The sequence below is a fragment of the Pelodiscus sinensis genome, chromosome 9, assembly GCF_049634645.1.
Source record: "Pelodiscus sinensis isolate JC-2024 chromosome 9, ASM4963464v1, whole genome shotgun sequence".
In the NCBI taxonomy this organism is placed as follows: Eukaryota; Metazoa; Chordata; order Testudines; family Trionychidae; genus Pelodiscus; species Pelodiscus sinensis.
Genome location: NC_134719.1, coordinates 25,412,428 through 25,440,089, shown reverse-complemented (window position 1 = coordinate 25,440,089; position 27,662 = coordinate 25,412,428). Strand labels below are relative to the sequence as shown.

At 38.9% G+C, this 27,662-nt stretch overlaps 2 protein-coding genes across 27 annotated transcripts in view; one reads left to right on the top strand and one right to left on the bottom strand.

Annotated features, from left to right (window-relative positions):
* Nucleotides 1-27,654, top strand: part of FUBP1 (far upstream element binding protein 1) — a 62,525-nt gene extending 34,871 nt beyond the window's left edge. For 4 of the 13 annotated variants that reach the window (XM_075936311.1, XM_025187991.2, XM_075936313.1 and 1 more), the window contains 4 exons: nt 96-155; nt 240-382; nt 2,829-2,875; nt 3,732-5,244. In XM_075936311.1, coding sequence (XP_075792426.1) covers nt 96-155; nt 240-382; nt 2,829-2,875; nt 3,732-3,762 — 281 coding nt within the window. In that variant the 3' untranslated portion in view covers nt 3,763-5,244. Of the gene's footprint in view, nt 1-95; nt 156-239; nt 383-711; nt 856-1,859; nt 5,245-23,895 lie in introns of those variants that run through there. The other 9 variants (XM_075936310.1, XM_075936315.1, XR_012905934.1 and 6 more) reach the window with 8 other exon arrangements.
* The window catches only part of NEXN (nexilin F-actin binding protein), a 39,962-nt gene continuing 19,303 nt past the window's right edge, over nt 7,004-27,662 (bottom strand). For 9 of the 14 annotated variants that reach the window (XM_006129578.4, XM_006129583.4, XM_025187983.2 and 6 more), the window contains 7 exons: nt 27,482-27,661; nt 23,300-23,488; nt 15,780-15,977; nt 11,704-11,925; nt 8,677-8,862; nt 7,581-7,941; nt 7,004-7,473 (listed from right to left, as the gene is read on the bottom strand). In XM_006129578.4, coding sequence (XP_006129640.1) covers nt 7,460-7,473; nt 7,581-7,941; nt 8,677-8,862; nt 11,704-11,925; nt 15,780-15,977; nt 23,300-23,488; nt 27,482-27,661 — 1,350 coding nt within the window. In that variant the 3' untranslated portion in view covers nt 7,004-7,459. Of the gene's footprint in view, nt 7,474-7,569; nt 7,942-8,676; nt 8,863-11,703; nt 11,926-15,779; nt 15,978-23,299; nt 23,489-27,481; nt 27,662 lie in introns of those variants that run through there. The other 5 variants (XM_075936319.1, XM_075936322.1, XM_025187982.2 and 2 more) reach the window with 3 other exon arrangements.

Sequence of the window (27,662 nt, the reverse complement as noted above, 5' to 3'; positions counted from 1 at the left end):
GACGTGCCAGACGTGCATTTAATAAAACAGCTTTTACTATGTGTAATTTTGGTGTACATGGGAGTTATTACATTAAAATGTGGGGGGTTTTTCAGGTCAACAAGGGCAGCCACAAGATTATTCAAAGGCTTGGGAGGAATATTACAAGAAGCAAGGTAATATTTGTTAGAAATGAGATTATTTTGAGCTTCTTTGTCTTTGTTACAGCAACAAAGTTATATAGTCCTAATTTCTTTTAGGTCAAGCAGTTCCAGCTCCAGCTGGGGCCCCACCAGGTCAGCCTGATTATAGTGCAGCATGGGCTGAATACTACAGACAGCAAGCAGCATATTATGCCCAAACAAGTCCACAGGGAATGCCACAGCATCCTCCTGCACCACAGGTATAAAGTTTTATGAATTTATTTTGTGATTATAAATATTTTTTTGCATGTCTCCTGTTTTGTTACCTTTGGAGTATGCATCCTTTTTTTCTAGCAAAATAACTCAGACTAATTAGTAAATAACCTGTGGTAACTTGAGTTCTCTATCAGTACATTCGGTGCTTTTGATTAAAAATTTTTCTCCCCCCAGGGTTTAGAAACCATGCAAGAAGCCACCACCATTTGCATTAACCAATTTTTCTTTCTTAAAGGCTTCACTCCTGAGTTAGCTCAATTTAAAGGATTTTCTTTAACTTTTTGTGTATCTCTTATGTATCTCTTCTGCACAGGGCCAATAATAAGAAGTGGACAATACAGTATTTGCTTCATTGTGTGGGGGAAAAAACCTTTGTTAAATGTATGGATGCAGACGCCTTGATGAAGATCTTAATTTTGTTTGGTTTAAAAATAGTGTTTTTGAAAATGTACAAAATATCTATCACTACTGATAGGAGGTAATATTTCTGTGTAGAAATGAAAATTGGTTTGTTTTTAGTATACTAGTGTAGATGTACACATTCCAGCAAATGTATTTGCAGTTATTATGTGGTCAATGCTTTGTGATATAAATGTACTTTTTCAATGTATACTTTCACTTTTAAAATGCCTGTTTTGTGCTTTACAATAAATAATATGAAACCTCCTGTGTCGGTAAGTTGGATATGTGGGTATTTAAAGAATTCTAGGACTTGATAGCAATGCTGAATTAAGGTATATGTACCCATGAGACTTTTTTCCCCCCATGAAATCTTAAAGTTGAAAAACCTGACATTGGCCTGTTTTTCCCCTTTGCAGAATAGTTGTTAGATGAAGGATCTCTTTCAATTATTGTATTTTGCTGTCTAGCACCAGTAATCTTGATATCTTTATTTTCTTTCTATTTGATTAAAAACTGCATGTGTTTAAGAAGATGATCTTTTGGCATACTTCCATTGCATTAACAGTGAAATTTCCCTTTTTATACATGACCACTGTTTCAGGCCTCTACAGCTGCAATAAGTTAACGTTTCTGTTTTTAATTTGATACTTACTTGACTGTTTCAGTATAACTATTTTAAACATTTTTCAGATTAGTTATAAAAGGTTTTTACTTTTATAATTAAATGTTCTCAGCATTCAGTTAGCAGTAGTTCATTTCAATATTTAGTGTAGAAAGGTGAATGTGGCTACCAGAATTGCATCGGACATTGGAACTTTATTTTGTTTTGGGTGGGAGGAGAGCTTGACAGAGAACTTCTTTCAGTACAGATAAGTTCTGTTGTGTGAATGCTCAAGATCAGTTGTTGAATCAAATTATTTGATATACTTTGTTACATTACTGCTCGTACTGAAAATCTGATATTCTGTTGAAATTCATTGTTTGCTGTTTGCATATTTATTGGCTCTGCATATATTAGACTACATGCAATACAGTCTGTCTTGCCATTGTCTGTTGAAGTGCAGGTTTGATCCAGCCAGTATAGAACTAGCTCTATAGGGGTGAGGAGGACTGTGCTGTGTATCATCCTTGATTGTTCCTTCAAGGAGCATTGCACTGTAAGTACATCAGAATGACAAATTGATGAACTGCAACAGTATCTTTTTGTCAATGTTCCACATAATGCAAATGCCATACTTGTGTGAATATTATGTTGGAATACAGTGCTAATATCTTAGGAAATCATAACTGCTTCTTAATTCAGAAACATAGGTGTGCATATATATATGTGTGAGCTTTATGGGTAAGTATTCTTGAAATGTTCAGCAATAGCTAAAGAAAATCTTGTGTTATCTAAGTAATACGACGTTTTTCACTAGTGCTCCTGAGACAAAGGCTGTATTATTTAGCTTATGAAAATATGCATATCTTGTTAACATGAAAGTGATTGGAACTGCTTTGACAGATAGACAAGTTGTTTTGTCTTCAGTGAGTTTGCAGACATGTAGTGATGCAGGTACATGTTAAACTATATTATAAGCCTGTATTAGCCCTATATTTTTGGAGCTCCATTTGTTGCTTTGAGAATACTTTTTATAGTGGCTGCCTAGAGAAGTAAAACTTAAGGCTTGAAATTTGAAGTAGTTTTATTATTCAGATAATTAGTAATGTATTTCATTGTATAGCAGAACCTGGAGGGAACTACCTTTCCCCTTTTTAGATTAGGAATTGTAATAGTAGTTTTAAACAGCTAGGAAAATATTTCAATTTTTAGTGCAGGATATGAAATTTAATAGTTAAGATATTTTGCATGATATTTTTTGTAAATGACCTTATAGTAGAATGGTGCATTTATTACTAATTAAACTGAACAAAATTAAAATCATTGGATTCTTTATCATTCACAAAATGGAGGCTGTTGATTTTGATTCATTTTAAGGTATAAAATCTTTATTAATTGCAAACAGTGCAATTATTTATACTTCACAGTGCCTTCCCAGACCTTCCACCTTAGGTTCTGCTGCAAAAAGCAACAGGTAAGCACAACCTAAGGAAGTATATAAGTAAATATTTCAGTACATTAATGTTGTCCCTGTGAAATTTTTGTGGTTGTGTATTCAAAAGCAATCTGCTGATTTCCCAACTGCATTCTGTTATTCATGGTTCCATTTCAGTGGAAAGTCTCAGTTGTTTAAACAACCGTTCACATTTCTGGGTAAATATGTATCTTTATTTTTAGAAGAGACGAGTAGATTGCTGCAATTAAACTTAATCAGAATAAATCATTTTTGTTACTTTTTCCTCAAATAGCTGAAATGTAACAATAAAGGAAAACAAAACTTTCCCCTCCTAAGCTGTAGGAAATACTTGGTTAGAAACTTCAACAGCCTTCACAGATGTTTTTATAACTGGCAGGTCATTCCCATCCCACCCCTAAAAGTTAAATAGAATACTGTGTGTTGCTCTTGTCACTGGAACTGATGACTTTTTAAAGAAGTTAAACAACATAACATTAGTGACATTTTTAGATAACCTAGTTTGCTTATCCATATGATATCCTAGGAAAATGAACACTACAGTTTTGCAAAATAGTATGTCTTACTAGATAGCATGTGCACATGTGAAATGTTAATTGTATGGCAAATCTTTTCAGTATCTATATAGCAATCAGTATTTTCTGTTCTTTGATACTTTTAACTGAATTGCTGTATACTTTTGCCAGTTTAAAATGTTTGTTTTATTAGATGATACAGTTTTTACTTAAAGCAGCATCTCATCAGTTTTTGTTTATTCAATATATAAAATGTGCTGATCCTTTTTCGAAAGTCCTGCTTATCTATATCTACATTAAAGAAAATTATTCAAAAATACTGCCTTCATTTTCACACACAGTGCTGAAGATGCTGCAAGCACCAAATCATAGCTCATAAAATCAGGTCCTGAGATAGTTACTACCAATAAAGAGGAATCCTTTGAGTGTATGCCATTGGTGAGCCGATGAGCACGGACCATAGAAGGGGTCCATTAGAAGGTAAAATTGGCAAAACAGATTTGAAATGTATCCCATACATAATGGTGTAGGGTATAATTTTTGTTTGATCACTTTTTGTTCTCTCTAGTGCTATTTGCTTAACCATAAATGTTCAATAATCTGTTTTAGTTTAAAAAACTGTGGCTAATAATATTAAACTATTTTAATTTATATTCTTCTAAGCAGTCAAGCTTAGATATGTTTACCTTCTGAAATTAGTAGTTGCACTTAATTCCCTCAAGCCACTTCATTTTTGTTTACTTGTAGTTTGATATGTAACTCACATTTATTTTTCACATGAGAACTACCTATGTACTCTAGTGGAGTTTAAATCCTAAGAATTTATTTGTCTGGGATGGGATTTCCATTTCACTTCCTTAAACATGCTGCTTTTTTAATTTCACTGTTACATAATAAATATTGTAGTAATTAAAATCTTCAATTGAGTATATTTAGGAAGGAGGAAATACAAATGACAGGCCAGTTATTTGGATTGATTGATGGGGGGAGGGGTGTGAAGTCACAGTGTCTTCAGTTTAGTGTTTGTGGATATTTTCAGCAGGGACAGAAGATAATTAAATTACAAGAATCTCATTCATGTCTTAGCAAGGATTGTTTTTGTGGTATGGTAGAAAAGTAATTGAACTTTCCAAAATGAAGTTAAATAAATGGATCTTGATTTGATAGAACCACCCAAATGAAATAGGAAGTTCAGAGTTCTTCAGTTTTCAAAGGGAAATAGGGGAAGTGTAATGTTTAATGTAGTAGTAAGCATTTACAGATCACTTTCTCCAGTCTATACTGTAGAACATGGCACGGAATAGTCAGCTGGAAGTATAACTACTTCATTTAGAAGTATCATATAGTGTACTTTGTCCAGGCAGGTTGTTAATATTCACTGCACAGCCTATCTTATGTGAAATCTTCTATAAAAGTATTTTATTGGATGCTAGAAACTATTTTTCTCCTCATGAAATAGCTTTTCTCTGTTTTCTTTGCATGTTGTAAATTGGCAACATTTGGGCCTTACAGTAAGCACAGTTGGACAGGGTTTCCCTCTTCCCTAGTAATACCCTATAAAACTCTCATGTATATGCACATATTTCTCTTATGCATGTGAGATGCATTTTCGTCCTGAGAAAAGTGTTCTCTACAGAAACTACCCGTGTGTAAAAAGAAGATTGGCTTTATAAGGCTACTGTGATGGGAAGTGTCTTAGGGACATGCAGCTTGGACTTGAGGTAAATTGAATGCTTTACAAAATGTGGTTTTGAGTTTGCATTATTGACATTGTATGTAATATGGGTACACATTAACTGTATAACATTTTTGTATGGTTTTCTCAATAAATGTAAAATGATGGATAATACAAAATGATATTTGTCTTTTGTTGACTTTCACATTTCTGCTTCCAGTGGAAAATACATGTAGTTTTATTTTCACAATCTCATCGTTAATCTGCTGCAAGGGTGATGTGACGTAAAACTTAAGCTTCTGCATATGTCAGTGACAAGGAGAACAGCTAATCACAGATTGTAACAGTTCTCAAGTTACCATGTTCCCTTTTGTGTCCTCTCAAAACTAAATATACCCATTTTTTCCTCTTCAGTCAGGTTTTTATAAGTTTTGTTGCCATCATCTGGAATAAACATGATGCCCAAAACTGGATATGCTGTCTCATATGAAGCCTTGCCAGAGCTGATTATAGAGCGGGAAAAACTTACATATAGCACTCCAGTTAAAATGTGAGAATTTGATTTTTGAGACTGCATCACATTGTTGACTTGTACTGCTAAAAATGGGTCTACAGTTGCCTAGCGAAATTATTTGCCATTTTTATTTCTAGATTTAGATTTTAAAGCCAGCAGATAGCATCACAATCATTTGAGCTGACCTGCATATCTCAGGCCTCAGTCTCACCCAGTTCTCCAGCTTATCAAGATCATTTTGAATTCTAATTCTATCCTCTAAATTGTTTGTCATAGTGCACTCTTTGCTCCATTATCAAAGAAATTTATGAAAATACTAAATCGTATCAGAGCCAAGATATACCTCTGCTGGATCCCAATAGATGTGTCCATCCAATTTGACAGCAAACCATTGTGTTTGCTCAGAATTAGTTATCTTTCAACCTGTTGTATATCCATTTTAGAATAACTTCATCTAGACCCCATTTCCCTAATTTTGTTATGAGAGTGTGTCAGAGGACTGTCAAACCCTTACTGAAATTAAACGTCACATTTCTGCTTCTTCCTTGATCCACTTGGGCAGAAACACTGTAAAAGTAGGTTGATTTGTTGTGTTCTTGATAAATCCATGTTGGATATTTTTTACCTTATCCTCTAGATGCTTACACAGTTTTTAATAATTTTGTGAACAAACATCACCTACATGAAAAATTGCCAAACATCTTGCTTTATCTTCTAATTGTAATATTCAGAAACTGTCACACAACTAATCAGCAAAATAATTCTGAAGATATATCAAATTGAGACAGAAAAGAAGTTTCAAAAATAAGCTGCTAATATACATAAGTAACCAACAGCCAGCATAAATAAATAAAACGTCACATAGTCAATGTCTTTTTGAAAAGTTATTAAAGGATTGAATAAGAATTCAGTTGTAGCTTACTGTATTATGTTTAAGCATAGAAGTGCTAAACCTCATTAAAAGTTGATGTAGTTTTTTGGCACTTAAGCTTGTGTCTTTGTGGATTTCCCATGAGAGAATTAATAACTAGTTTTTTTATTACAAAAGGGCTAGTAACATTTAGCAAAAAATGCATGTGCTATAGTTATTTTATTTTAATCCAAATAAACGAATTGAGATGCAGCAATTTGTTACTGCAGTATGGCTTAAAGTGGAGAAAATAGTCACTGTACAAACCAATATATCTACAAATGTTCTTTCTACAAATTTAGCTAGTTTAATATGTGAAACACTATTTTGACGCATGTAAATAGTAATAAAATAGTGGGGAAAGCTTCAAAAGCAAGGCTTGGTAATCTAATAGCTATTTCAACTTCTGTCATGTTGTGCATTCTTACTGACATGGTAATTACACATCCCATTACTATTCATGTATTTATTAAAGCTGATTGAAAGGAAAATATTTTATTAAACAAAACAAAGCTTAAGCATTATAATCTTTTATTGTTTAAAAAAGTACATTTCTTTTATTCCAGAAACATTTCTTTTTTGCCTGTTAAGTCTTGAGGCAAAGCAGCTATAAACTTTTAGTGTTTATGCAGAATGTAGTGGCACAGTTAGGCTACCTCTCGAACTTCCAGATTGGGTTTGTAATCCGTATACTACAAAACAATTGGTCTTCGAAGGTAGGAACATCAGTACAATTCAGCTTTTCTATAGTTGGGCTTTTTATATATCCACATCTTTGTTTTAGTGTGTAACAAGCCTTTGATAAATTTTATATTATAACAGCCTTCAACACTCATGCAATTTAAATGATATCCCTAACTGATATAGGAATGGCAAAGATACTTTCTAGTTTCGTTTATTGGCCCCACCACAGAAAAAGAGATGGATGCTGTAAGAAAGTTGAGGGGAAGTTTCCAGCAAAAGTAGAGCATTAGTAGTCATCAGCTAGAAAAGAAAAGAAAAGAGTCAAGAAAAATGGAAAACTTTGTAATAAGAAATGTGTGTAAAAAATAGTTAGGCATTCAAGAAGATAATAGTACATTAACTCTTACTTTCAATGGTGAGTATACAGGTGCTAGCTGCTGTGCCTCTGGTGTTGACTGCTTTACACATATATTCTCCTTCATCTTCTGGGAAAGTTTCTGGTAAGTAAAGGCAGTAAGTTTCTCCTCTTTCAATGTACTGATAGTCCTCAGAGTCCTGCAACATTTCTCCTTCAAACCACCATGTGACTTCAGGCTTTGGTTCTCCTGTGATTTTAACAGTGAATCTTACTGGCTCACTATCCACAACTGATATATTTTTCAGGGGTTTCTTGAACCATGGAGCTCCTGAGCGAGCTTGATTCTCTTCATCTTCATAAGTAGAACCATTTATAATACTCCCTTCTTCCTCCTCTTCCTCTTCCCTTTTCTGCATTACAATACAGTGATTTAGATAATTTTAAACACTTAGTAATAACCTGAATAGTTTGCAATACCTCAAGTCTTTGGCCATATGAAAGTTAGAAAAATGAGATTTTGGGGAATGACGATGGGATACATACACACAAGCATACTGTACAATACTGCATCATGCATCAGCACCACCATCTGAATGTTGAACAAGAAATGCATAATGGGAATGTTGAAGAAGGGAGAAGTGGGGTGGAAAGATGGAATCCAGGAACAATACTCATGTATGTTGCTTCCTTATTCAAGAACTGGACAATATTAAATATTTGCACCATAAAAAAAATCCGTTCAATCCACAGATTGAAGCTTTAAGTCATACAAATGTTTAGCCTAGTTGGCATGTAAATATCTATGTGCCATAAAAACCTGTTATCATTTTTAAGTGACATTGTAAATAAGTAGCAGGCAGTATTATCTCCCATAAATTAATACAAACGTATTTGTCTTAGCAGTTGCCCGAACAAGAGGTAGGACTGAGTGACCATGGAAGCTCTAAAGATTTATATTCCTTTGAGTGCAGTTATGTAAAAAAAAAAATTCTACATTTGTTATACTGCTCTTTGACGATAACAGATTGCACTATATTTGTAGCAGTAATCAAATGTTGCTACTATCAAGCTCTTAAAACATGCATTTCACAAATATTAAATTAATAGGAAACATTCCTGAAAAGGGCATTTTTAATCCTTCATACCTTCTGTAATGCAGCATCAATTTCCTTCTGTTCAAACTGCATCCGTAGTAATTTTTGTTCCTCAATTCTTCTTTGTTCCTCCTCTTCCCTTGCCTTTGCCATTTGCTCAAATCTAGCCTTCATGTTTACTTTGTGAGTAAATGGAGCTTCAGATTTTTTGGCAGGCTTCACGTCTACCTCATCATCCTTTTCAGTTTAAAGAATAAGAAAAATCAGAAGTAATTGTTGAAAACTTTATTTTTACTTAATACCTATACAAGACTAAACCAATACATGATTTTTTAAAAGGATGACTTATTTGAAAGATTCATGTTATGCGTGCCTGTGGGCAGCATAACTCAGCCAGAATGCTGTAGTAACGAAAACTCCTTAAGCAGTATCTGAAGGCTGGTTTAGACTGGAAATTAAAGGTTACATGTCAGCTTTATGTAACAAACTTGATTATGAACCTCTAGTTGAGACAAAGCAATAATGCTTTCAAACATGCTAAATTAATTGAATTAAAACACCTGCTCCCTACTATAATCACTTTTAAATCCTAAATTGTCTTCACTGCAAAAAAGTCTTTACAGTCAGATATCCTTAATTATTTTGCTATAAATTTCTAGTTATCGATAAGGCACTACATATTGAACTTCTCTAAACTGGGACACACTCTGGTCCACCAATGTCCATAATGCTAAGAGGATGTTCCTGGACCTGAGAGGCCTAGTGGCAGGAGGGCAGGCAGCTCTGTTGGGGCCCAGAGCTCAGCTGGCCTGGAGATGAGGGAGGGGGATTTTGCTGAGAGCCTGGAGGCTAGCAGTTGGTGGGCCTGCGTTTACCACCTCTGATTCAGCAAACTCCCTGATTCCGGACCAGGAGGGTGCCAGATCAGGAAGGTCAAACTTTTAGTTGTTGCCTATATACAATCCTATTAGCTGCCATAAATTGTGCCTTATCTCCAAATGATTTTACATTGAGATAATTATGTCAAGACAAAGCTCTAGTCTAGACTACAATTGAGGAGGCTGGTATTCCTAACAAGTGTCAATTTCAAGATATCTTGTACAGCACTTGGCACAAGGTCCCAATCTTCATGAAGGGACTTCTGGGCACTATCCCCCATATAATTAATATTTAATTGTGAAGGTATGATTATGAACAGTCAATTTTTCTGGAAAGGCAGCTGAGAGAAGACCTCAAACCATGAGGTGAAGGTTGCTTTGGCCCCCGAAATAATAAACTGCATAAATAAGGTCAGTCAACAACAAAAATGCAGTTGCATTACTATTTCCCCATAATAATTAGTGTTGTGTTCAGCATTGTAGTATGTTCGTAAAATCCTACATAACAAGTTTGCTATCTTAGCTCTGTACATAGTGATACGATGTGGTGCACTAAATTTTCTTTGACTAGAGCAAGAAAGTAATAGATAAAATAGAAATACAGGGGTTATAAGAACCCTTTTAAGTGTTTGCTGTTTTTTGTTTGAGTAAGGGGTGGGGGACATTTTACTCGATAAGGTCCTTATCCTTTTTGGGTTCAGTTCAACTATAAAGCCTCCCCAAATCCTTCTTGTCTGTTTCCAAGAGTCATGTGCATCTTTTGACCATCTCCCAAGTTTTTCTGTTAAAAAAAAAAAAAAAAATTAAGCCTATCCTGCTTGTTTTAGAAAACTGTTGGGGATCCTCTTTCCCTCAAATTTGCTATAGAAATCCCTGCTCCCAAATGGGGATCTCCCCCTCCTCCTCTTTTCCCTGAAAGAATTCTTTAAGGAAAAAAAAAAGCAAAGACTAGATTAAACTGTACTGTACCATTAAAAACATTACTGTCCCTTCACTACTAAGATATCTCTGGCCTTCCCAGAAACCACTTTGGACACTGCCAATTCATTCCCTGCTTCCTCTCCAACATGACTTTCCCTTACCACCACCTCTGTTCCTAAACAAAGGAAGCCTTTGGGAACCAGCTAAGACAGGACGCAGTTGTAAAAAGGACTTCCCTGGGGGAAGGTTTAATATTTTTTTAAAAAATGCATTATCTGCAGGGAAGTCAGCTCCTTATCTTAACTTTGGGAATTGTTTTTTCTTTTATCTACCTGGAAGTTGAGCAGAGGTTAAAAAAGAAAGTACCTGAGATAGAAAGGAAAAAAATGAAGAAATGCCAAATGAATAGGGGTTCAGTTGTTCAATGCCAGTAAAGGGGGGGTAGAACTTGAGGTTTTATGAAACATTTTTGTACTGGGGACTGATTCGGGGTGTTGAAGGTGAGACTCAGACCTCCTGACTTCACTACATTCTCAAGCAACATTTTACAATGGCTGTTAAGGTATGTGGGGAAAGAGGAGTGGGGACTCCCCAGGCAGCTTTGGTGCCATGGTAGTCTTTGTGTCTCCTGTCTCCCTACTGCCCCTCAGAGAGGTTGGAAGTGTATATCGGGGAGGGAGCTCTTATGCCAAAGTTTGTTTTTCCTAGCAAAGAGTGAGTTAGGGAAGTTGTGCCACTGCATTATTCACAGAAAGGGAGGGAAGGGAAAACAGGAAGTTGAACAGGTCCTGGTGGAAGATTTAAACTGAGAAGTGAGTAAAATATGGGATATGGGGACTTAATGAGTCACACCTAAATCAGAAAGTGGAGTCCACTCATAGGAAGGCAGTAGATTTTGATGTTGTTAAAACAGCACATCCTAGAGTGCAGCTTAACACATATGTCTTCTTTAAGGAAAGATATGACACAGAGTGTTGAACTAAGAATAAGGGCATACTAAAGCCTTTGCAAGTATAGAGAAAACAGGTTGGTGGTAAGAATGGCCAGGAGGGACATCCTCAGATGGCCATTGTGGGGAATAGAGAAAATCAAGGGGATCACTATGGAGATGGAGGAAATTCTGCTGGAAGGGCATCATTCACTTTAGGGTCATTAGGTACTTTGGACAAGTTCGCTCTTGCACCTCAAATGCAGCTTACTGATGATAAAAGGTACACTTTAGAATCTCAACAGCTAAACTAAACTGACAACATTTTAGCAATCATTGGAAATAATTTACCTCATGAAATTTCTCTGTTTCTCTCTCTCTTATTTCCTGGTCTACTGCTCTTCTTCTAGCTCTCTCCTCTTCTATTTTTTTCTGTATTTCTTCTTCAGACAATTTTCCAATTTTTTCAAACTTGCTTTTTAAGTTTTTTGCCTGAATAGAACCACTTCTTTTTAACTTTATTAGCTCTTCATATTCTCTGCTTAATTCAAAGGTTTCAGCCTCTTCCTCCTCCTGTAAACAATTACAATAAACTATTAAGAGTGCCTGATTTAGAAATGTGGTTTTGTACAAAAAAGCCAAGTGTAACTAAATTTTTCCTAAATCTAATTAAACTGAAGTGTCAGAAGATGGTGGTAGGCATAGGGACTTTCAATTTTCTTTTAAGGTGGCACACACACAAAATATGTAAATATTTTTAAAAGATAAAAATATGCCAATTGCATCAAAATAGGGCTGTCAGGCAATTAAAAATGTTGATTAATTGCACTGCTAATACAATGCCACTTATTTAAATATTTTTGGATATTCTACATTTTCAAATGTTAGTTTCAGTTACAACAGATGGCATTGCTCACTTTACAGCGCTCACTTGACAAAAGTTTGAATGATAAAAAACCAGAGAGTATTTTTCATTCCTCAATTACAAGAACTGTAATGCAATCTATCATGAAAGTTGAACATGCAAATGTGAAATTATCTTTTAAAAAAACCTACATTCAAACATAACTACGTAAAACTTTAGAGCCTACCAGTCCACTCAGTCCTACTTCTTGTTTAGCTAATCATTCAATTATGACTGTTTACATTTACAGGAGATACTGCTGTCTGCTTCTTTACAATGTCACCTGAAAGTGAGGACAGCATTCACACAATACTTTTGTAGCTGGAGTTGCAAGAAATTGACTTGCTAGATGCACTAAAGATTCATGTGCATCACGCTTCAATCACCATTCCAAAGGACATGTGTCCAAGCTGATATGGTCCATGCTGACTGGTTCTGCTCAATAATGATTCAAAGCAGTGCGGACCTATACATGTACATGTTTGTCATACAAGTCAGATGCCACCATCACAAAGCTGGCTTTTTTAAAGGAGTTTGGATTCTGTAGTTTCCATATTGGAGTGTTGCTCTTTTAAGACTTCTGAGAGCATGCTCCAGCCTTGTGTGTGTCAGATTTTGAAAGGCACTTTGGATTCATAATCCTTGGGTTGAGTGTCTTACTATCTTTAGAAATCACAGGAACAGCCTTGACAGTTGCATTTTGTGAAATCTGTAGTGAATGTGTTTTTAAAACAAAAACGTGCTGGATCATAATCCAAGACTGCTATAACATGAAATATGGCAAAAATGTAAGGTAAAACACTTCAAGAGACGTACAATTCTCCCCTCAAGGAGTTCAGTCACAAATATAATTTGTGTATTTTCATTCCTCTGGAATGGTGGTCGAACCTTGAAGGGGCATACAATTGGTCAGAATACCTGGCACACAAATACTTTGCAATGCTAGTTGCAAACATGCCATGTGAACGCCTCACTTTCGGGTGATATTGTAAACAAGAAGCAGGCAGTGTTATCTCCTGCTAATTTACACATTAGTTTTTCTTGGTGATCAGCTGAACAAGAAGTAGGTCTGAGGGGACTTTTACAGGCTCTATAAAGTTTTACATTGTTTTGTTTCTGAATGCAATTATGTAACAATCTACATTGTAAATTGTACTATCATAATAAAGAGATTGCATTACATATTTGTATGAGCAATCGATACTATTTTTACAGTGCAAGTATTTGTAATAAATATAACATGAGCAGCATACACTTAGTATTCTGTATTGTAACTAAAATCAACATATTTGAAAATGTAGGAAAGCATTTAAATGTCAATTGGTATTCTGTTAATAGTGGAATAACTGATTAATTTCGGTATCATGTGAGTTAACATGATGAAGCAACAATCATTCTTCATCACCAATTCTATTATTTTGAAAGGCTCTTGCACCTTCATGCAGTCCTTCCAAGTTACTGTCCTTTAAAGTCATTTCATGTGAGGGGTGCTTTATTGATATGGCACTGCATAAGCACAAGATCTTTGTGGAGGCAAAGCCTTCTGTCATAAAACAGCAGTGGTAGTGTAAGATGCTTCATGCTACTCACCCAGTGTACTTCACTCTTAAGTGCAAAAGCATAGGTCAGTCTCTACATCTGTGTTTCTGGTGAATCTGACATCTGGTATTTTTGGTGTAGATTGCTGCTTACCAGGAATGTGAGACCTCCAACTTATTTCACACAGGCCAATGAAGTGTTACTAAAAGTTGTTACCCATGGTAATTAGAGGCCTTTTAACTTTTGAGTAAGACTTCCTATATCATGCTGCCCAAGAGTCCAATTTATTAACAGGATCATACTGACAATAATACATTATATCATAATAAAGCCTATTCTTCAAAAATAAAAAGCTGCTTTTTTGAAAGAGAAAATTAAGTAATTCTTTAAATATTGGAGAATCATACACAGTGCAGGTATGTTACACAAATGGTTTTCAAACATTTTTTTCTTATGACCCAGTTTAAGAAAATTGTTGATGCCCACAATACAACATTAATTTGACTAAAGTATGGGCTCTGAAGTGGGGGTGAGGATAGTAGCTTCAGCTTTGGGCTGGGGCAGGAGGGGGGTTTAGCTTAAGCAGTTCCTGGTCAGCGGTACGGTAGGAGTGCTAAAGCAAGCTTCTTGTCTTTCCTCGCACCACACACACTATACTGTACCTCAGAAGCAGCCTGGAGCAGGTTCTAGCCAATAGGAGTATGGAGTTAGTGCACAGGGCAGGAGTAGGGCACAAAGTCCAGGGCACTCTTCTTCCTTCCCCCACCATTTCCTGCTCTCACCTAAGAATCTGGCCTGCTCTTGGTCACTTCTGGGGCACAGCACAGTCCGCAGTGCCAGAATTGGTAGGAAACCTTCCTTTGCACTGCCATTGATTACCCTACAGCAGTGAGACCCAGTGCCTGACGTTCCACAACCAGTACTGAGTCATGACGTGTAGTTTGAAAACTGCTGTTAGGCTATATGTAGTTAAACTGCACAGAACTTAATAGCAGAAGGCAAATTGTGAATATTTTACTTTTAAAAACACTAGGGCTATGTCTACACTGGCACGTTGTTGGATGAAAACGACCACTCTTGTGCAAAAACAATACTGTCTGTCAACATACCATCTGTCTACACTGGTCGTATGTTCTTGCGCAAGTAAACTGATGTTGTACTGTAGAAAATCAGGGCTTCTTGCGTGAGAACTGACGCTTCCTCTCTGGAAGAAGCCCTCTTGTGCAAGAGCTCTTCCAGAAGAGGCCAGGGTAGACAGGCAGCATGAATTTCTTACACAAGAAGCCCCTAATGGTTAAAATAGCCAGCAGAACTTTCTTGCAGAAGAGAGCGTCGACACTGCCATGGATGCTCTTGTGTAAAAGCACATCTCTTGTGCAAAAGCACATGCCAGTATAGATGCTCTCTCGTGGAAGAGTTGTTGCATAAGAACTCTTCTGCAAAAGAGTTCTTGTGCAAGAAACTGCCAGTGTAGACATAGCCTAGATGAATATTTTAAGCGGAAAATACATAAGCAATGACAGTTTTGGACTGGAACTAAATCATTGTCCTCTTTACATTTTTTTTTCAAGATACCTCTTCGCGCTCATTGCAGCATTGATAAACTAGTTAGAATGTTCTAAGATGGAGTCCCAAACCAAATCAGAAATCTCAAATCCTGAAGCTCTTATTACTCACTTTGAATCTGCCAGGCATTAGCTTCATATTCCTTTTTTCAAACTTTTGAAGGTTTTGACAGTATTTCCAGCCCCAATTATTGCTCTACGCAAGCATTCAAAAATAATTTGATTAGTTTTGTAGTTGAGATTTTTAAAACATTGTGAATTTTCATTTGCCTTCTAGCTTTATCACTTGCAGTTTGCATTTCCTATTCTCAATACCTAAAATACTTAAATTTTAGGATTTTAAGTAGTAAACTGAAGTAATCGATTTATTATTGGCTATTAGGGAAGTAATGCATTCAGATTATTTTGAGAATACAAACCTCTCCCATTTCTTGTCTGAGCTGCTCAAATTCTTGCTTCTCCATTTCCAGTTTTTGCCTGCGCTGTTCTTCTGTGCGTCTCTTTTCTTCTTCCATTTTTTGTCTCAGTAACTCCTCAAAATTAATTTCCAGTTTACCTGGTGTAAGAGATTCTTGAGAAACTGTTTTAAACATCTCTGGGGTCTCATCATCCAGTACCTATTGAAAATAATTATCTGTTGCCAGTTTTGATACATTTTGTGTACTTGTGCTAAACTTAGAATTGAGTGTGTTTAGAATACAAAATTTGGGGATGTGATAATTGGACCTTTAGCTACATCACAATGAAATAAGATAGAAGAGGCTTTAATGTACAAGACTAGACAATATTAATGCAGAAATCAAATGAATCCATGTGCTCTCATTCCCACTTAATTTTGATCAGTTTAACAATAGGGATGTGAACAGGTAACTGGGAGCAGCCCCTGACCCACAGTTCACCATGAGGTTAGGAGTTGGCTACCCCATGCACTTGTGTGTTGGGGGGTGGGGGAGAATGGGAGCAAAAGTCCCCCCAACACAAATACAAGAGGCTATTAGCTCCTGCTGCCAGGCATGCAGGGTGGGGACAGCTGAGCTGGAGCGGTCCTCTCTGAGATCCCGCTTAACTGGTTAAACTTAAGGTTTAACTGATTAAACTGGGATTTTACATCCCTATTTAACATAGCAGTAAAATGATCAGCATTTAGAGGCAAAACAATTTATCATAAGCTATAAAACAATGGTTTTTTTTCCCCTAAAAAATAATGGTTCAACAATACGGGGTGAACAAGAAATTCTATCTGCGCAAAGGAGTGGCAGCCAGGAAAGCTTCAGTTCTAACTGATCAGGCAAATTGCTTAACATCTACTTCATTTTCCCAGTTGTTAAAACAGGGTGAATAAATCATGCATAATTTTTATAGAACTCTGAAGGTGATTTAAAGTTAAATTCTTCAGCTGATTTTATTTTTCATTTCTATGCAGTTTGTGTATTTGTATTCAGTTTTCTTTCATTTATATTAGCATACTAGCATGTACACAATATACAAATTATGAAGAACATGTTTTGTGGGCTTTTGCACACCAACTGAAATACACTAGCTTTAAATCTAGTGCTTTTCACATTTTATGTATGCTTTTATGCACGACCAGAAGTTGGGAATGGGTGATGATAGGGAATAGATTATTTGATGATTACCTTTCTATTCATTCCCTCTGGGGCACCTGCCATTGGCCTCTATCAGAAGACAGAATACTGGGCTAGACTGACCTTTGGGTTGACCTAGTATGGCTATTCTTCTGTTCTTAAATATTCCTTCTGACACTCTAATTTTACAGGTATGCAGCTAAGTTTCCCACAGGCATCCTTCTTTAGAGTTTTGAGGACAGTCCTTGGCTTGTTTTTTTGGTGTTTAATTTGAGAGGGACCCTATTTTGTGATCTGGGTAACTAAAGTTAACATTTCAGAAATCTGAAGCAATAATTAATAAAACAGTTCAGCTCCTTAAGCTGTTTTGAAATGACACAACTTAGATATAACTTCATGAAGCTGGTCAGACACTTATGGTAGCTTGTCCCATGTAACTTCAACAGTGCAAGTGGCCTTTAGTAATTCACTTCTTCAGCATCTCTTTCTTTTTTCCTTTCCCCTCTTGCTCCTTTCAAAGCTCTTAGGCTACGTCTACATTGGCATGATTTTGTGCAAGAACTCTTTTGTGGAAAAGTTCTTGTTCAAAAACTCTTCCAGAAGAGAGCATCTACACTGGCACGTACATTTGCGCAAGAGATGTGCTTTTACGCAAGAGCATTCATGCCAGTGTAGACGCTTTCTTGCGCAAGAAAGCTCTGATGGCCATTTTAACCATAGGGCTTTCTTGTGCAAGAGGGCTTATTCCTGAGCAGGAGGATCATAGTTCTTGCACAAGAAGCACTGATTTCATACTTTAAAACGTCAGTGTTCTTGCGCAAGAACTCGCGGCCAGTGTAGACAGGCAGCAAGTTTTGGCACAAGTGCCCACTTTTGCGCAAGATCGTGCCAATGTAAACACAGCCTTAGTGACATGCAAAGGGAAAAATTACCTTATGGCCTTTTAAAAGCTTTTCTGGGTGGCATAAAAGGTTACAGTTTCTGACCAAAAAGAAAGTTTGCTTGATATTCTGGCACTAGAAATTCAAATTTTGTCTGTCATGGAAGACTGGTGAATAGCGAATTAGTGGGATTAGAGCTGACATCCAGAGAGAGAAAGCTGAGCACTTGTGTAGTTCTGAACACTATATGCTCCCAGGTAAGGAGCAAAGGTATGTTGATAAGGTTGTGTGAAGATTCCAATTTCCTTCCTCCCTTTATGTGTGTAAGCTCAAACAATGTTTTAGACTCAGCTTCCCCAAAACCAACAAGTTTAAAGCAAGCACAAACAAAACAAAAAAATTATAAAACAAACCTTTCAGCTTCACCATAAACTAAAAAGTGGGTTTGTGCATTTGTTGCTTATTTTGTTAAGTCTTCTTTCAAGCAATGCCTGTATTCAGATTATTCTTCTTACCGTAGAATCTGTTCCTTTGACCTGCTACAAAACTAATACATTTTAAGAATATAAGAATGGCCATACTGGGTCAGATCAAAGGTTCATCTAGTCCAATATCCTGTCTTCTGATAGTGGCCAATGCCAGATGCCCCAGAGGGAGTGAATAGAGCATGTGATCATCACATGATCCCTCTCCTGTCATGCATTTCCAGCCTCTGACAAACAGAGGCTAGGGACACCATTCCTACCCGTCATGGCTAATAGCCATTGATGGACCTAACCTCCATGAATTTATCTAATTCTTTTTGTACCCTGTTAAAGTCCTAGTCTTCAGTCCTCTGGCAAGGAGTTTCATAGGTTGACTGTGCTATTTGAAGAAAAACTTCTTTTGTTTGTTTTAAACTTCCTTTTGTTATTTTCTCTTGTTGCAGTACTTTGTCCCTAATCCTCATTTTATCTCAACCCTTTCAGGACTTTTCTTGCCCTTTCACTATCTGCTGTTGGCTTCTCCCGCTCCCAGCTCTTGAATTCTCTTTAATAGGGTAAGCTTATGTCAGTTAAGATGAGTTACATCAGCACAAGATGGAGGTAAAGACCAACCAACCAACAATCCATTCACTTAGGGTTGAAAAAGGTAACTGTATCTAAACCATAGAAGACATGTGGGAGCTTTTTGCTGTTGATACATTAGTTCATATGTTCGATTCAGAAACACTTCGGGAAGCTAATTGAACAGAAGCTGTTAAAGATCAGTCAATGGACTGCAAATAAGCAAAACCCATGAAAAGACAACAGGCCAGCTATATCCCTGGTGAAAGCCCCATGAAAATAATTTGTGGAGCTGTGGTCACCAACCTGTTGATCGCAATCTATTGGTCAATCGGGAGGGCTCAACCAGTCGATCGCGAGGCGTTCGGGGGGCCCCCCTTTTCCCTCACCCCAAAGAAGCCCCATTACCTACCTCCAGCAACAATGGAGGTAGTGCTGGCTTCCTGCAGGGTGAAAGGAAGTCCGGCAGCTGCGTGCCACTTCCGGAGTTTCAGTGCACTGACTGCTCCCCCTCCCCCAAACAGCCAGCGCGGTACCACAGCCCAGGTTTGTGGCGTGCCAGGGACTTGCTGCGCAGGGGAGAGGGGCTAGGAGGTCCCAGAGGAGACATGTGCTGAGGGTTCCCTCCTCTGTAGGGGACCACCCTTCCCCATTACCATGTCCCCTGCTCCCACCAGCACAGTTGGGGCCACGGGGGGGGGGGGGGTTTGGAGGAGTTTATTTTTTTGCATCTCACTTGTGTGGACCCAACTGACTTTTCTGTGGGTCAGTGACCCCTGACTCAAAACAGGTTCCCTGCCCTTCTTGTAAATAAAGACAATGCTGATACTTTTTGTGTTTGACATATTTTATTTAAAAATGAAGCCTGGCCGCCAAGCCCCCATCTGGCCGCAGCATCATAACACTCCTGCACTTCCCCCAGACCTGAGCCTATCATACACTGGAATCCCTTGTCCTGAGCCTCTCACATCCCCAAACTCCTGCACCCCTACATCCTCAGTCTTCTGCCAAAACACTTCTGCACCATCCACACAACACAAATCTGTGTCCTGAGCCCATCATACTCCCCACCTCCCTGTCCTGAGCCCCTCATACCCCAGCCCAAATTCCTTCACCTTCTCATCCACAAGCCTGTGGCTTGCTCAGTACCCCAACCCTCCACCTGACCCCAACACTCCCCAGCCTGGAGCTCCCTCCTCGAACCAGCATCCCCTTCTCCACTTCCTCCTGCATTCAAATGTCTTCCCAGAGCTTGCACCTCTCACCCCTTCCCACACCCAAATCCCTCATTCCCCCCAGAGCCCACACATTCTGTCTCAACCCAATGAGGGTATGGCTAGACTGAAGAAGTTTTTCCAGGATTACAGAGGTCTCCTGGAAAAACTCATCTGCGTCCAGGGATGCGTTCTTCTGCTCTTTTTTTTTTTTAGCGGAAGACCAAACATGCTCTTTTGGTCCCAGTATTCCTCGTTCCACAAGGAATAGTGGGCGTCCGGAAGAAGGGATTTTTCTGACATTTGGTCCAGTCTAGACAGGCCAAATATTGGAAAAATCTCTTCCTACAGAAGAATCAGGAAAAAAGTGGCAGTGTAGTTGTACCCTGAGAGTGTATAAGGGCTGGGGATAGGAAGTGATGGAAAGGACGAGAACAGAGAGGGCAGGGCTTCAAGGAAGGGGTGGAGTCTTGGGGGAAGGATGGGGAATAGATCTTGGCTTGTTCTGACATATAAAAAGTGATCTTGGGTGTAAAAAGGTTGGAGACCACTGGACTAGAGCACCCCTCTACTAGTCTAATTTAATTGAAAGGAAGTGATAAAAATCATCTTGAATGTTCCAAACTGAAGGTGGCTAACTTGATGGTGACAAAAGTTGTTAAAGAGGAATGTGAAACAAGATTAGCAGGAGAACCTGTGGAAGAGGGAGGGCTTTTGAAAGAAAGCAGAGACAGTGGTATGTTTTTCTAGCCCTAATCTATAAATACTTTGGACGTTTTTAAAAACACTTTAGTTCAGCAACAACAAAGTTTTTAAGATCATACTAAAAATTTAAAATTAAACCTACTGGGAAAATTTAGCCCTATCAAGGCCTAAATTTTAGTACAAATACTGTAAGTAATCCAAGTCCTTCCTGCATTGCTCTTTTAGATTTTTTTTTAATGTCTTCTCCTTAGGAATGTTGAATTCAAGATTGTAAGATTGAGAGGAAATAACCTTTTCAAACCCTTGTGAGATTCATTTTAGGAATGTTGACTTTCTATGTATTCTTTTAATTTAGGATCCTTAACATCTTAAATGTTTTTGGTTGTCACTTTGCAGTCATGTCATTTGTTATACCTTGAGGAATAAAACTTATTTTCATATTGATGAGGGTTTCTGTTGTCATTGTTCAGATTCATACTGAAAAAAAATAGATAATTTTAAACTATCAAAAATGTTGGGCGAAGGGGATGAGAGGGAGACAGCATTTTTCAGTTCCTTCCTCCCAGTGCAAAATATGTTGTATTGATATTACTGTAATAGTGACGCTTGCCCCACAAGAAGGAAGTTTTGAGGACCCAATTGCTACTGCTAGAGTTAGTAAGAGCAGAAAGTGAAGGTGGACACTGTCTATTTGCAAAAGTGTAACACTCTATTCTAGCTTGTATTCCATTAAAGAAGAAATTTTACAAAGCCGTGGCTGCAGCCACCCTTTTCAACTTTGCCTGTCTTGTCTTAAAAATCATGATAGGATTGTAGTCTTATTCGTATTACAACCGTTGTATCTACAGGGTTAAACTTTTCATTTGTCTCTTGGAGTTGTGGACAAATTACAAGTCCTGTCTTCACTACTGCCGAAGTAGGGATGTGAGGAACTAGTCAACAAGTAGCTTCCCCCTTCCCCCTCCCGCTGCCTCTATCATAAAGAGGCAGCAAGGGGAGGAAAGAAGGGGGGTTCTTCAAAGTGGCAGCACCACTTGGAGCCTGGGGCCAGACCCCAGGCTCCGTGAGGCGCTGCCACTTTGAAACGCCACATGCAGCCCGGCATTAGGCGCCTCACAGCATTCCAAAGAGGCAGGGCCATGTGGAGCCCGGGATCAGCTGGGGACTCCCCTGCTGACCCTGGGCTCCGTGCGGTGCTGCTGCTTTGAAATGCCGCAAGGAGCCTGACACCAGGCTCCCTGTGGTGTTTCAAAGCAGCAGCGCTGCACGCAACCCAGAGTAAGCGGGCAAGTCTCCAGCTGAACTGGGCTCCATGCGGCACTTTTGCCTTTGAAGTGTAGCAACAGCCCTAAAGGTAGAGGCGCCCTATCAACTAATCAAGGAGTCAAAACAAAATGCATTGACTATTCAATTAGTCGATATTTAACATCCCTAAGCTAAAGCAGCAGTACTTCATTTTCTAAACTAAGATTTTCCTAATAGTTCTTCCGGGTTGCTTATGATAATGTAGGGCTCTGGTCTATGGCAGTTTTTATTCCTATTTATGCTAGGGAAAGTGTTACTACTATTACTGCTAACAAAACACGGTTCTTGCCAAAGCTGTTGTTGCTTATTTGCATGGCTTAATTCACTGGGGTGTTGCTTTGTTTTTGTTTTTTTTAAACGGTTTGCATTGTTTGTGTCTGACAAAGGTTTCTCTCATTAAGGTTGTATTTGAGAACATGAAATTTCTAGGCCATTATTACGTCTCTTCCAGTATCTTGTTTTCCACAGTGGTCCAGTAGCAACTGTTTTGTGTCTGCTGGGCAGCAGAGGTCACAAAACACTGAGCACAGCGATCACAAAACAAATAGCAGTCCATGCTGGCTTTGTAGACAATAAAGGCAAGGGAAAGAAAAAAAGTCTCTTGGGGCTAGAAGATTTTTGTGACCAAAATTGAGTGTTTTTTCCTAACAAAAGTATCATTGCAGTGTAAATGCTTGCATTGTTTTGTCACTGAAAGGCAGTTTTTGGGGACAAAATGTCAATGTAGACAAGGCCTTAGAGGGTCATTGTAGGTGGATTTCAAGTGAACATATTTGTTTTCAGCCAGTTGGATCATGACTGGTCTGTGGTCTTGAAGATGGCAGTATGAACTGAGGATGTAGGAGAGCTAGAGGGATACAGAAATTCCCCAGGAAAGGAAAGGATTTTTTTCATTATAATGATTCTTTGATTTTCTATTGAGTTTCAAATAGTGTAATACTGTTGACAAGCAGTAACTCGTGGGTAATTTTCAATTATAAGGAATGTTTCCTGGGGCAGCTCTGTTTGTATATTTATTTTACTAACTTAAATTTAACTAACCAGATGGCTCATTCTCAAATAATTAGTTGGGTTAATGAAGCAGCTCAAATGTATGCTAATGAATAGGCAGATGTGCTCTAATACCACTTTCAGAAGTGCATTCTGCTGGCAGAATTCAGGTATGAAAAAAAAAATCACTCAAATGTTAAGCAGTGTCTTACCATACTTTTCCTTGCTTCAGCAAATGCCCTTTTCTCCTCTTCTATGCGTCTTCTGGCTTCTTCTTCTGCTTTCCTCTTTTCTCCCTCTTTCCTTTGTCTTTCTAATTCCTCAAAACTGAGTCTAAGTTTACCAGGACGGAATTCTTTAATAGAATTTTCATTGTCTCTATCTTCTTCCTCTTTGTTTGCCTTTAGAAAAAAAAGTGTTTACTCTGTTTGGGTCAGTGGGAAGAAAGAAAAGATCCCTCTAGGAAATATAAAAACAAGACAGCGTCTCAAAGCCCATATACTGAATACTTTAAGTATTTAGCTACTCAGGCACAATCTGAATAACTTTAAGTTCTCCCTCTGAATTTTCAGTTATGTTGTTAGCTTCATTTTCAGATAAGGGAAATTAATAGACCTTTCTTAGGTAGCAGAAGTATTATGTAAATGCACTGGTCTGTAGTCTCTTTATTTACATGAAGTGCATTCCCTCAATGCTGATTTGCTAAAAATGATGATAGTAGCCAACTGAGGTTTTATAAATAGACTACTACAATATATTAGCATTTTATTTTTGACACAAATTGACAATGGTTCTGTTCCTCCTCCAGAAAACAAAACATCAGTGAAGAATGCAAACGAGATGTGTCAACATCTTCCCTGTTGCCCATCTACAAGGAGAAGACTGGGATTTGCCAACTGCAATTAAGAATGAAAGGAAGCAGCTAACAATGAACACTCCTTCAACTGTTGGTATGTCTAAAGAGAAAATGCGTCCATGAGTTATGAAGGTACCGCTGCTTTATGTGCATCACACTCTAAGCATCATGGCACTGAGCTCTTGCTCAGAGGTAAGAAAATTATAGGATATGAGCTTTTCAGAATGATTTAAATTACTGAATATCCATTGAAAGAGGAAAAAATAGAGGGAAATTATTGAATTATTCCCTTCCGAAACTGCAAAATTTATAATGGTGGATAGCTGTTGTGCTCAGGTTTACTAGTAGGAGAACAGGATAACCATCTGGAAAACAGAGATTTGGTTTCAAGCACAGGTATGGTGTTTTGATCCCATAACACACTCACAAGTTTGGAGGCTTTGTGATGCTGGGTTCCAACTATTTGGTTTTGGAAATTTTCAGTGTCTCCAATTTTCTCAGCTGTCTCTGTTTCCATAATTTTGTGCAGAATCAGAATCTTTACAATATGTTGCTATAAGAATACTACTTCAAGAGCAATATGGTTACAGTCTGCCCAGGAACAGTTTAGTATAATTAAAATGTCTGTAGCTATCAAACGTGTGTAGTTTATTCAATTCTCAGAAATAATATTTTGCATGGTGCATCGAAATAATTCCATTCATAAAACTGGTCTACGGAGGTGGTAGAATCTCCCATCGCTGGAGATATTTAAGAGTAGGTTGGATAGACATCTAACAGGGATGATCTAGACCAGCCCTGTGCAAAATATGACCGGCAGGCCAGATCAGGCCCTCCAAGCCACCACATTTGGCCCACGGACGCTGGGGAGAGCTCCAGGAAGGCTCCCCGCTTGCCTCACCCACCAAACACAGCTCAGAAACAAAACTGTGGGGCAGTTTCAGTTTAAAAACCCAACAGGGAGGGGGGGAAAGCTTTAGGAGCTGCTCTCGTTCCCAGCACAATCCCATTGGCCAGGTTATGGACAGAAACTGGCCAATGGAAGCTGCCTGTTTAAATAACAGGCAGCCACTAACCACAGGGGGCTTGAAGTTATTCACAGAGCACATGGCTGCAGCGTTTGCAGGGATGAGGCAGGCAGGGAGGCTAATTCAGGAACACGCTGCTGACTGATAAGTCTCCTAGCCAGACCCTGCCTCTGGCACCCCAGCCCTTGCCTTTCCCAACCCTCTTCCCCCCCCTACTCCACATACCCAAATCCTTTGCTTCCCTCCTGCTTCCCCTCCCCCCCCAGATCAGTCGCCTCCTGCCCTGGCTCACAACCCAAACCCCTGCATCCTCTCCAATTTCCTGCCCTGGGTCACAATCCAATGCCATGCACCCTGTTCAGTATCCAAGGTCACAACTGCCTCCTTCAACCAACCTCCCTTCTGCATCTAACCTCTATCTCAGACCCCACACGTCCTCCATTAATATCACGGAAGAGTGCAGCCCTGGACCACTTTCTAAATGCTTGGAGTGGCCTCCTGTCAAAAATTATTGCCCAACCCTGATCTAGACAGTGCTTGGTCCTGCTGTGAGGGCAGGGGACTGGACTTGAAGATCTCTCGAGGTCCCTGCCAGTTTTATATTCTGTGATTCTATAGTGCAAATATCAGTGTGCACCCTGTATGTTGGAGAAAAACGGACATCTGAATTAAGGATGTTAAGGACTAGTTGATTTCTCCTCCCCCTCCTTGCTGCCAATATCAAATAAAGGCAGCAAAGCGGGGGGAGGGGAGGGGGAGGAAGAATAGGTACTTCAAAGCGGCAACACTGCATGGAGCCTTACCCTGGGCTCTGTGCAGTCCTACCGCTTTGGAATGCCATGGCGGTGTTTCAAAGGGGCGGTGCCGCATGAACCCTGAGATCAACCGGGGAGTCCCCAGCTGACATTGTGCGCGGCATTTCCACAGAGCTTGGGATCAGCTGGGGACTCCTTAGGTGACCCCAGCTCTGCATGGTGTTTCAAAGCAGCAGCCCTGCCTGGAGCCAGGGTCAGCGGGGGACTCTGAGTCCCCGCTGACCCCAGGCTCCATGGAGACACTTACGCTTTGAAATGCAGGAATTTGAAAGCTGGTATGCCATGTGCTGTCCGTATCAGAGGCAGCAGAACAGGGTGATAGCATGGGGGAGGCTGCTCTGCAGGGAGCTCAGACCCTGGCAGACACGGGCTGCTGCCACGGAGCAGTCTCCATCCGTGACAAGGCTGGGCTACTGCAGACAGAGGCTGATTTGCAACAACTTCCCCTGCTCCATGCTGCTGTCTCTAGCAGAGGCAGCAGCACGGGGAGAAAGGGGGAAGGCGTCGCCATCGAGCTGGTGCAGGGGGGAGCTTGCTGTCCTCCTTCTTGCCCCCTGCTGCTGTAGGAGGCAGCAAGGGGGGGTAGGCGGGTCCCACAGAGCTGGCTCCCCGCATATATTGGCTCCTGTCTATTCTCCTCACCCTAAGCTGCTGCCTATCAGAGGCAGCAGGTGGATCAAGTGCTTGTGGGAAGCTGGCTTAAAGTAGTTTGAAACTACTAATGGTGTCAGGCCTCAATCTGAATGCCTGTAGTTGACAGGAGTAACTGATAAGCCCACACTTAATTGTGACATCCCTATTAGAGAGCTATTGCTGGGACCTGTGGGGAGAGGAAAGGATTTGTTTTCTCTAGGTTTGAAAACATGTTAGGCTAAATTTCCTCAAGGCTTAAGCTAGAGTGAAATATGTGCTATATGTATCATTGACTTTTAAAACAAACTTTGTATTTGTGGGTAATCTCAGGTCTATACCCAGATTTATATGGACTCTTCTTAACCTGTGTATTATGTTTAAAGCCCCTAACAAGAACAGTGACCTAACCTTCCCCTCCTACTTTCTCTTGTACTCCAGAGACATATTAGTGATGAATATAAACATGGTAGATAAACAAAAGGTGAATAAGAAATAACTCCAAACCATTGCCTTGAAGTGCTATCATGTGTGAAAATACTGGCTATTGCAGTGCTCAAAGTACCATTGAAGTTAGACAAAACTTAGATAGCTAAACATTATTTAACCAACTGGGAAAGGTATGTGATTGAAAACTAGTAGAATAATACTGATAACCACAACTGTGGTGCAGTCATCTGGATTAGTTTAAATTCAATCAATATTAGTTGAAAAATAAGAACTAGAGTCACTTTAAGAATAGAATAAAATCTATTTATGCTCAATTCCAAAAGATTAAAACACTGGCCTGTAGAACTGGAGTGCTCTAACATGTAGCTTCATTTTGTAAGAATGAATATGACGACATGCTTTTAAGAAAAGGAAGCTTCATTCATACCAAGTGCTTTGTTTACATGACTATGCCAAGATTCAAATGAATCAGTATCTTGGGCAGAAAGTATTTTTGAATCTACTGATGCTGTCAGCCCTCAATTTGAACTGTTAAACCTCATTATGATTTAATCTTTTGCAGTGTGTATTCTACACAAACAACCATCCACAACTATAAAAGAATACTGTATTTACCATTTGCTGTCTAGCTTCTTCAAAGGCACGTTTTTCCTCTTCCAAACGATGTCTTGCCTCCTCCTCTGTTTGCCGCCTTTGATTTTCTTGTCTTTGTTTTTCCAATTCTTCAAATGTTAATTTCAGTTTCCCAGGAGAAAGAGGTTCATTTGTTTCACTGCCTTCATTTTCATCTTCATCC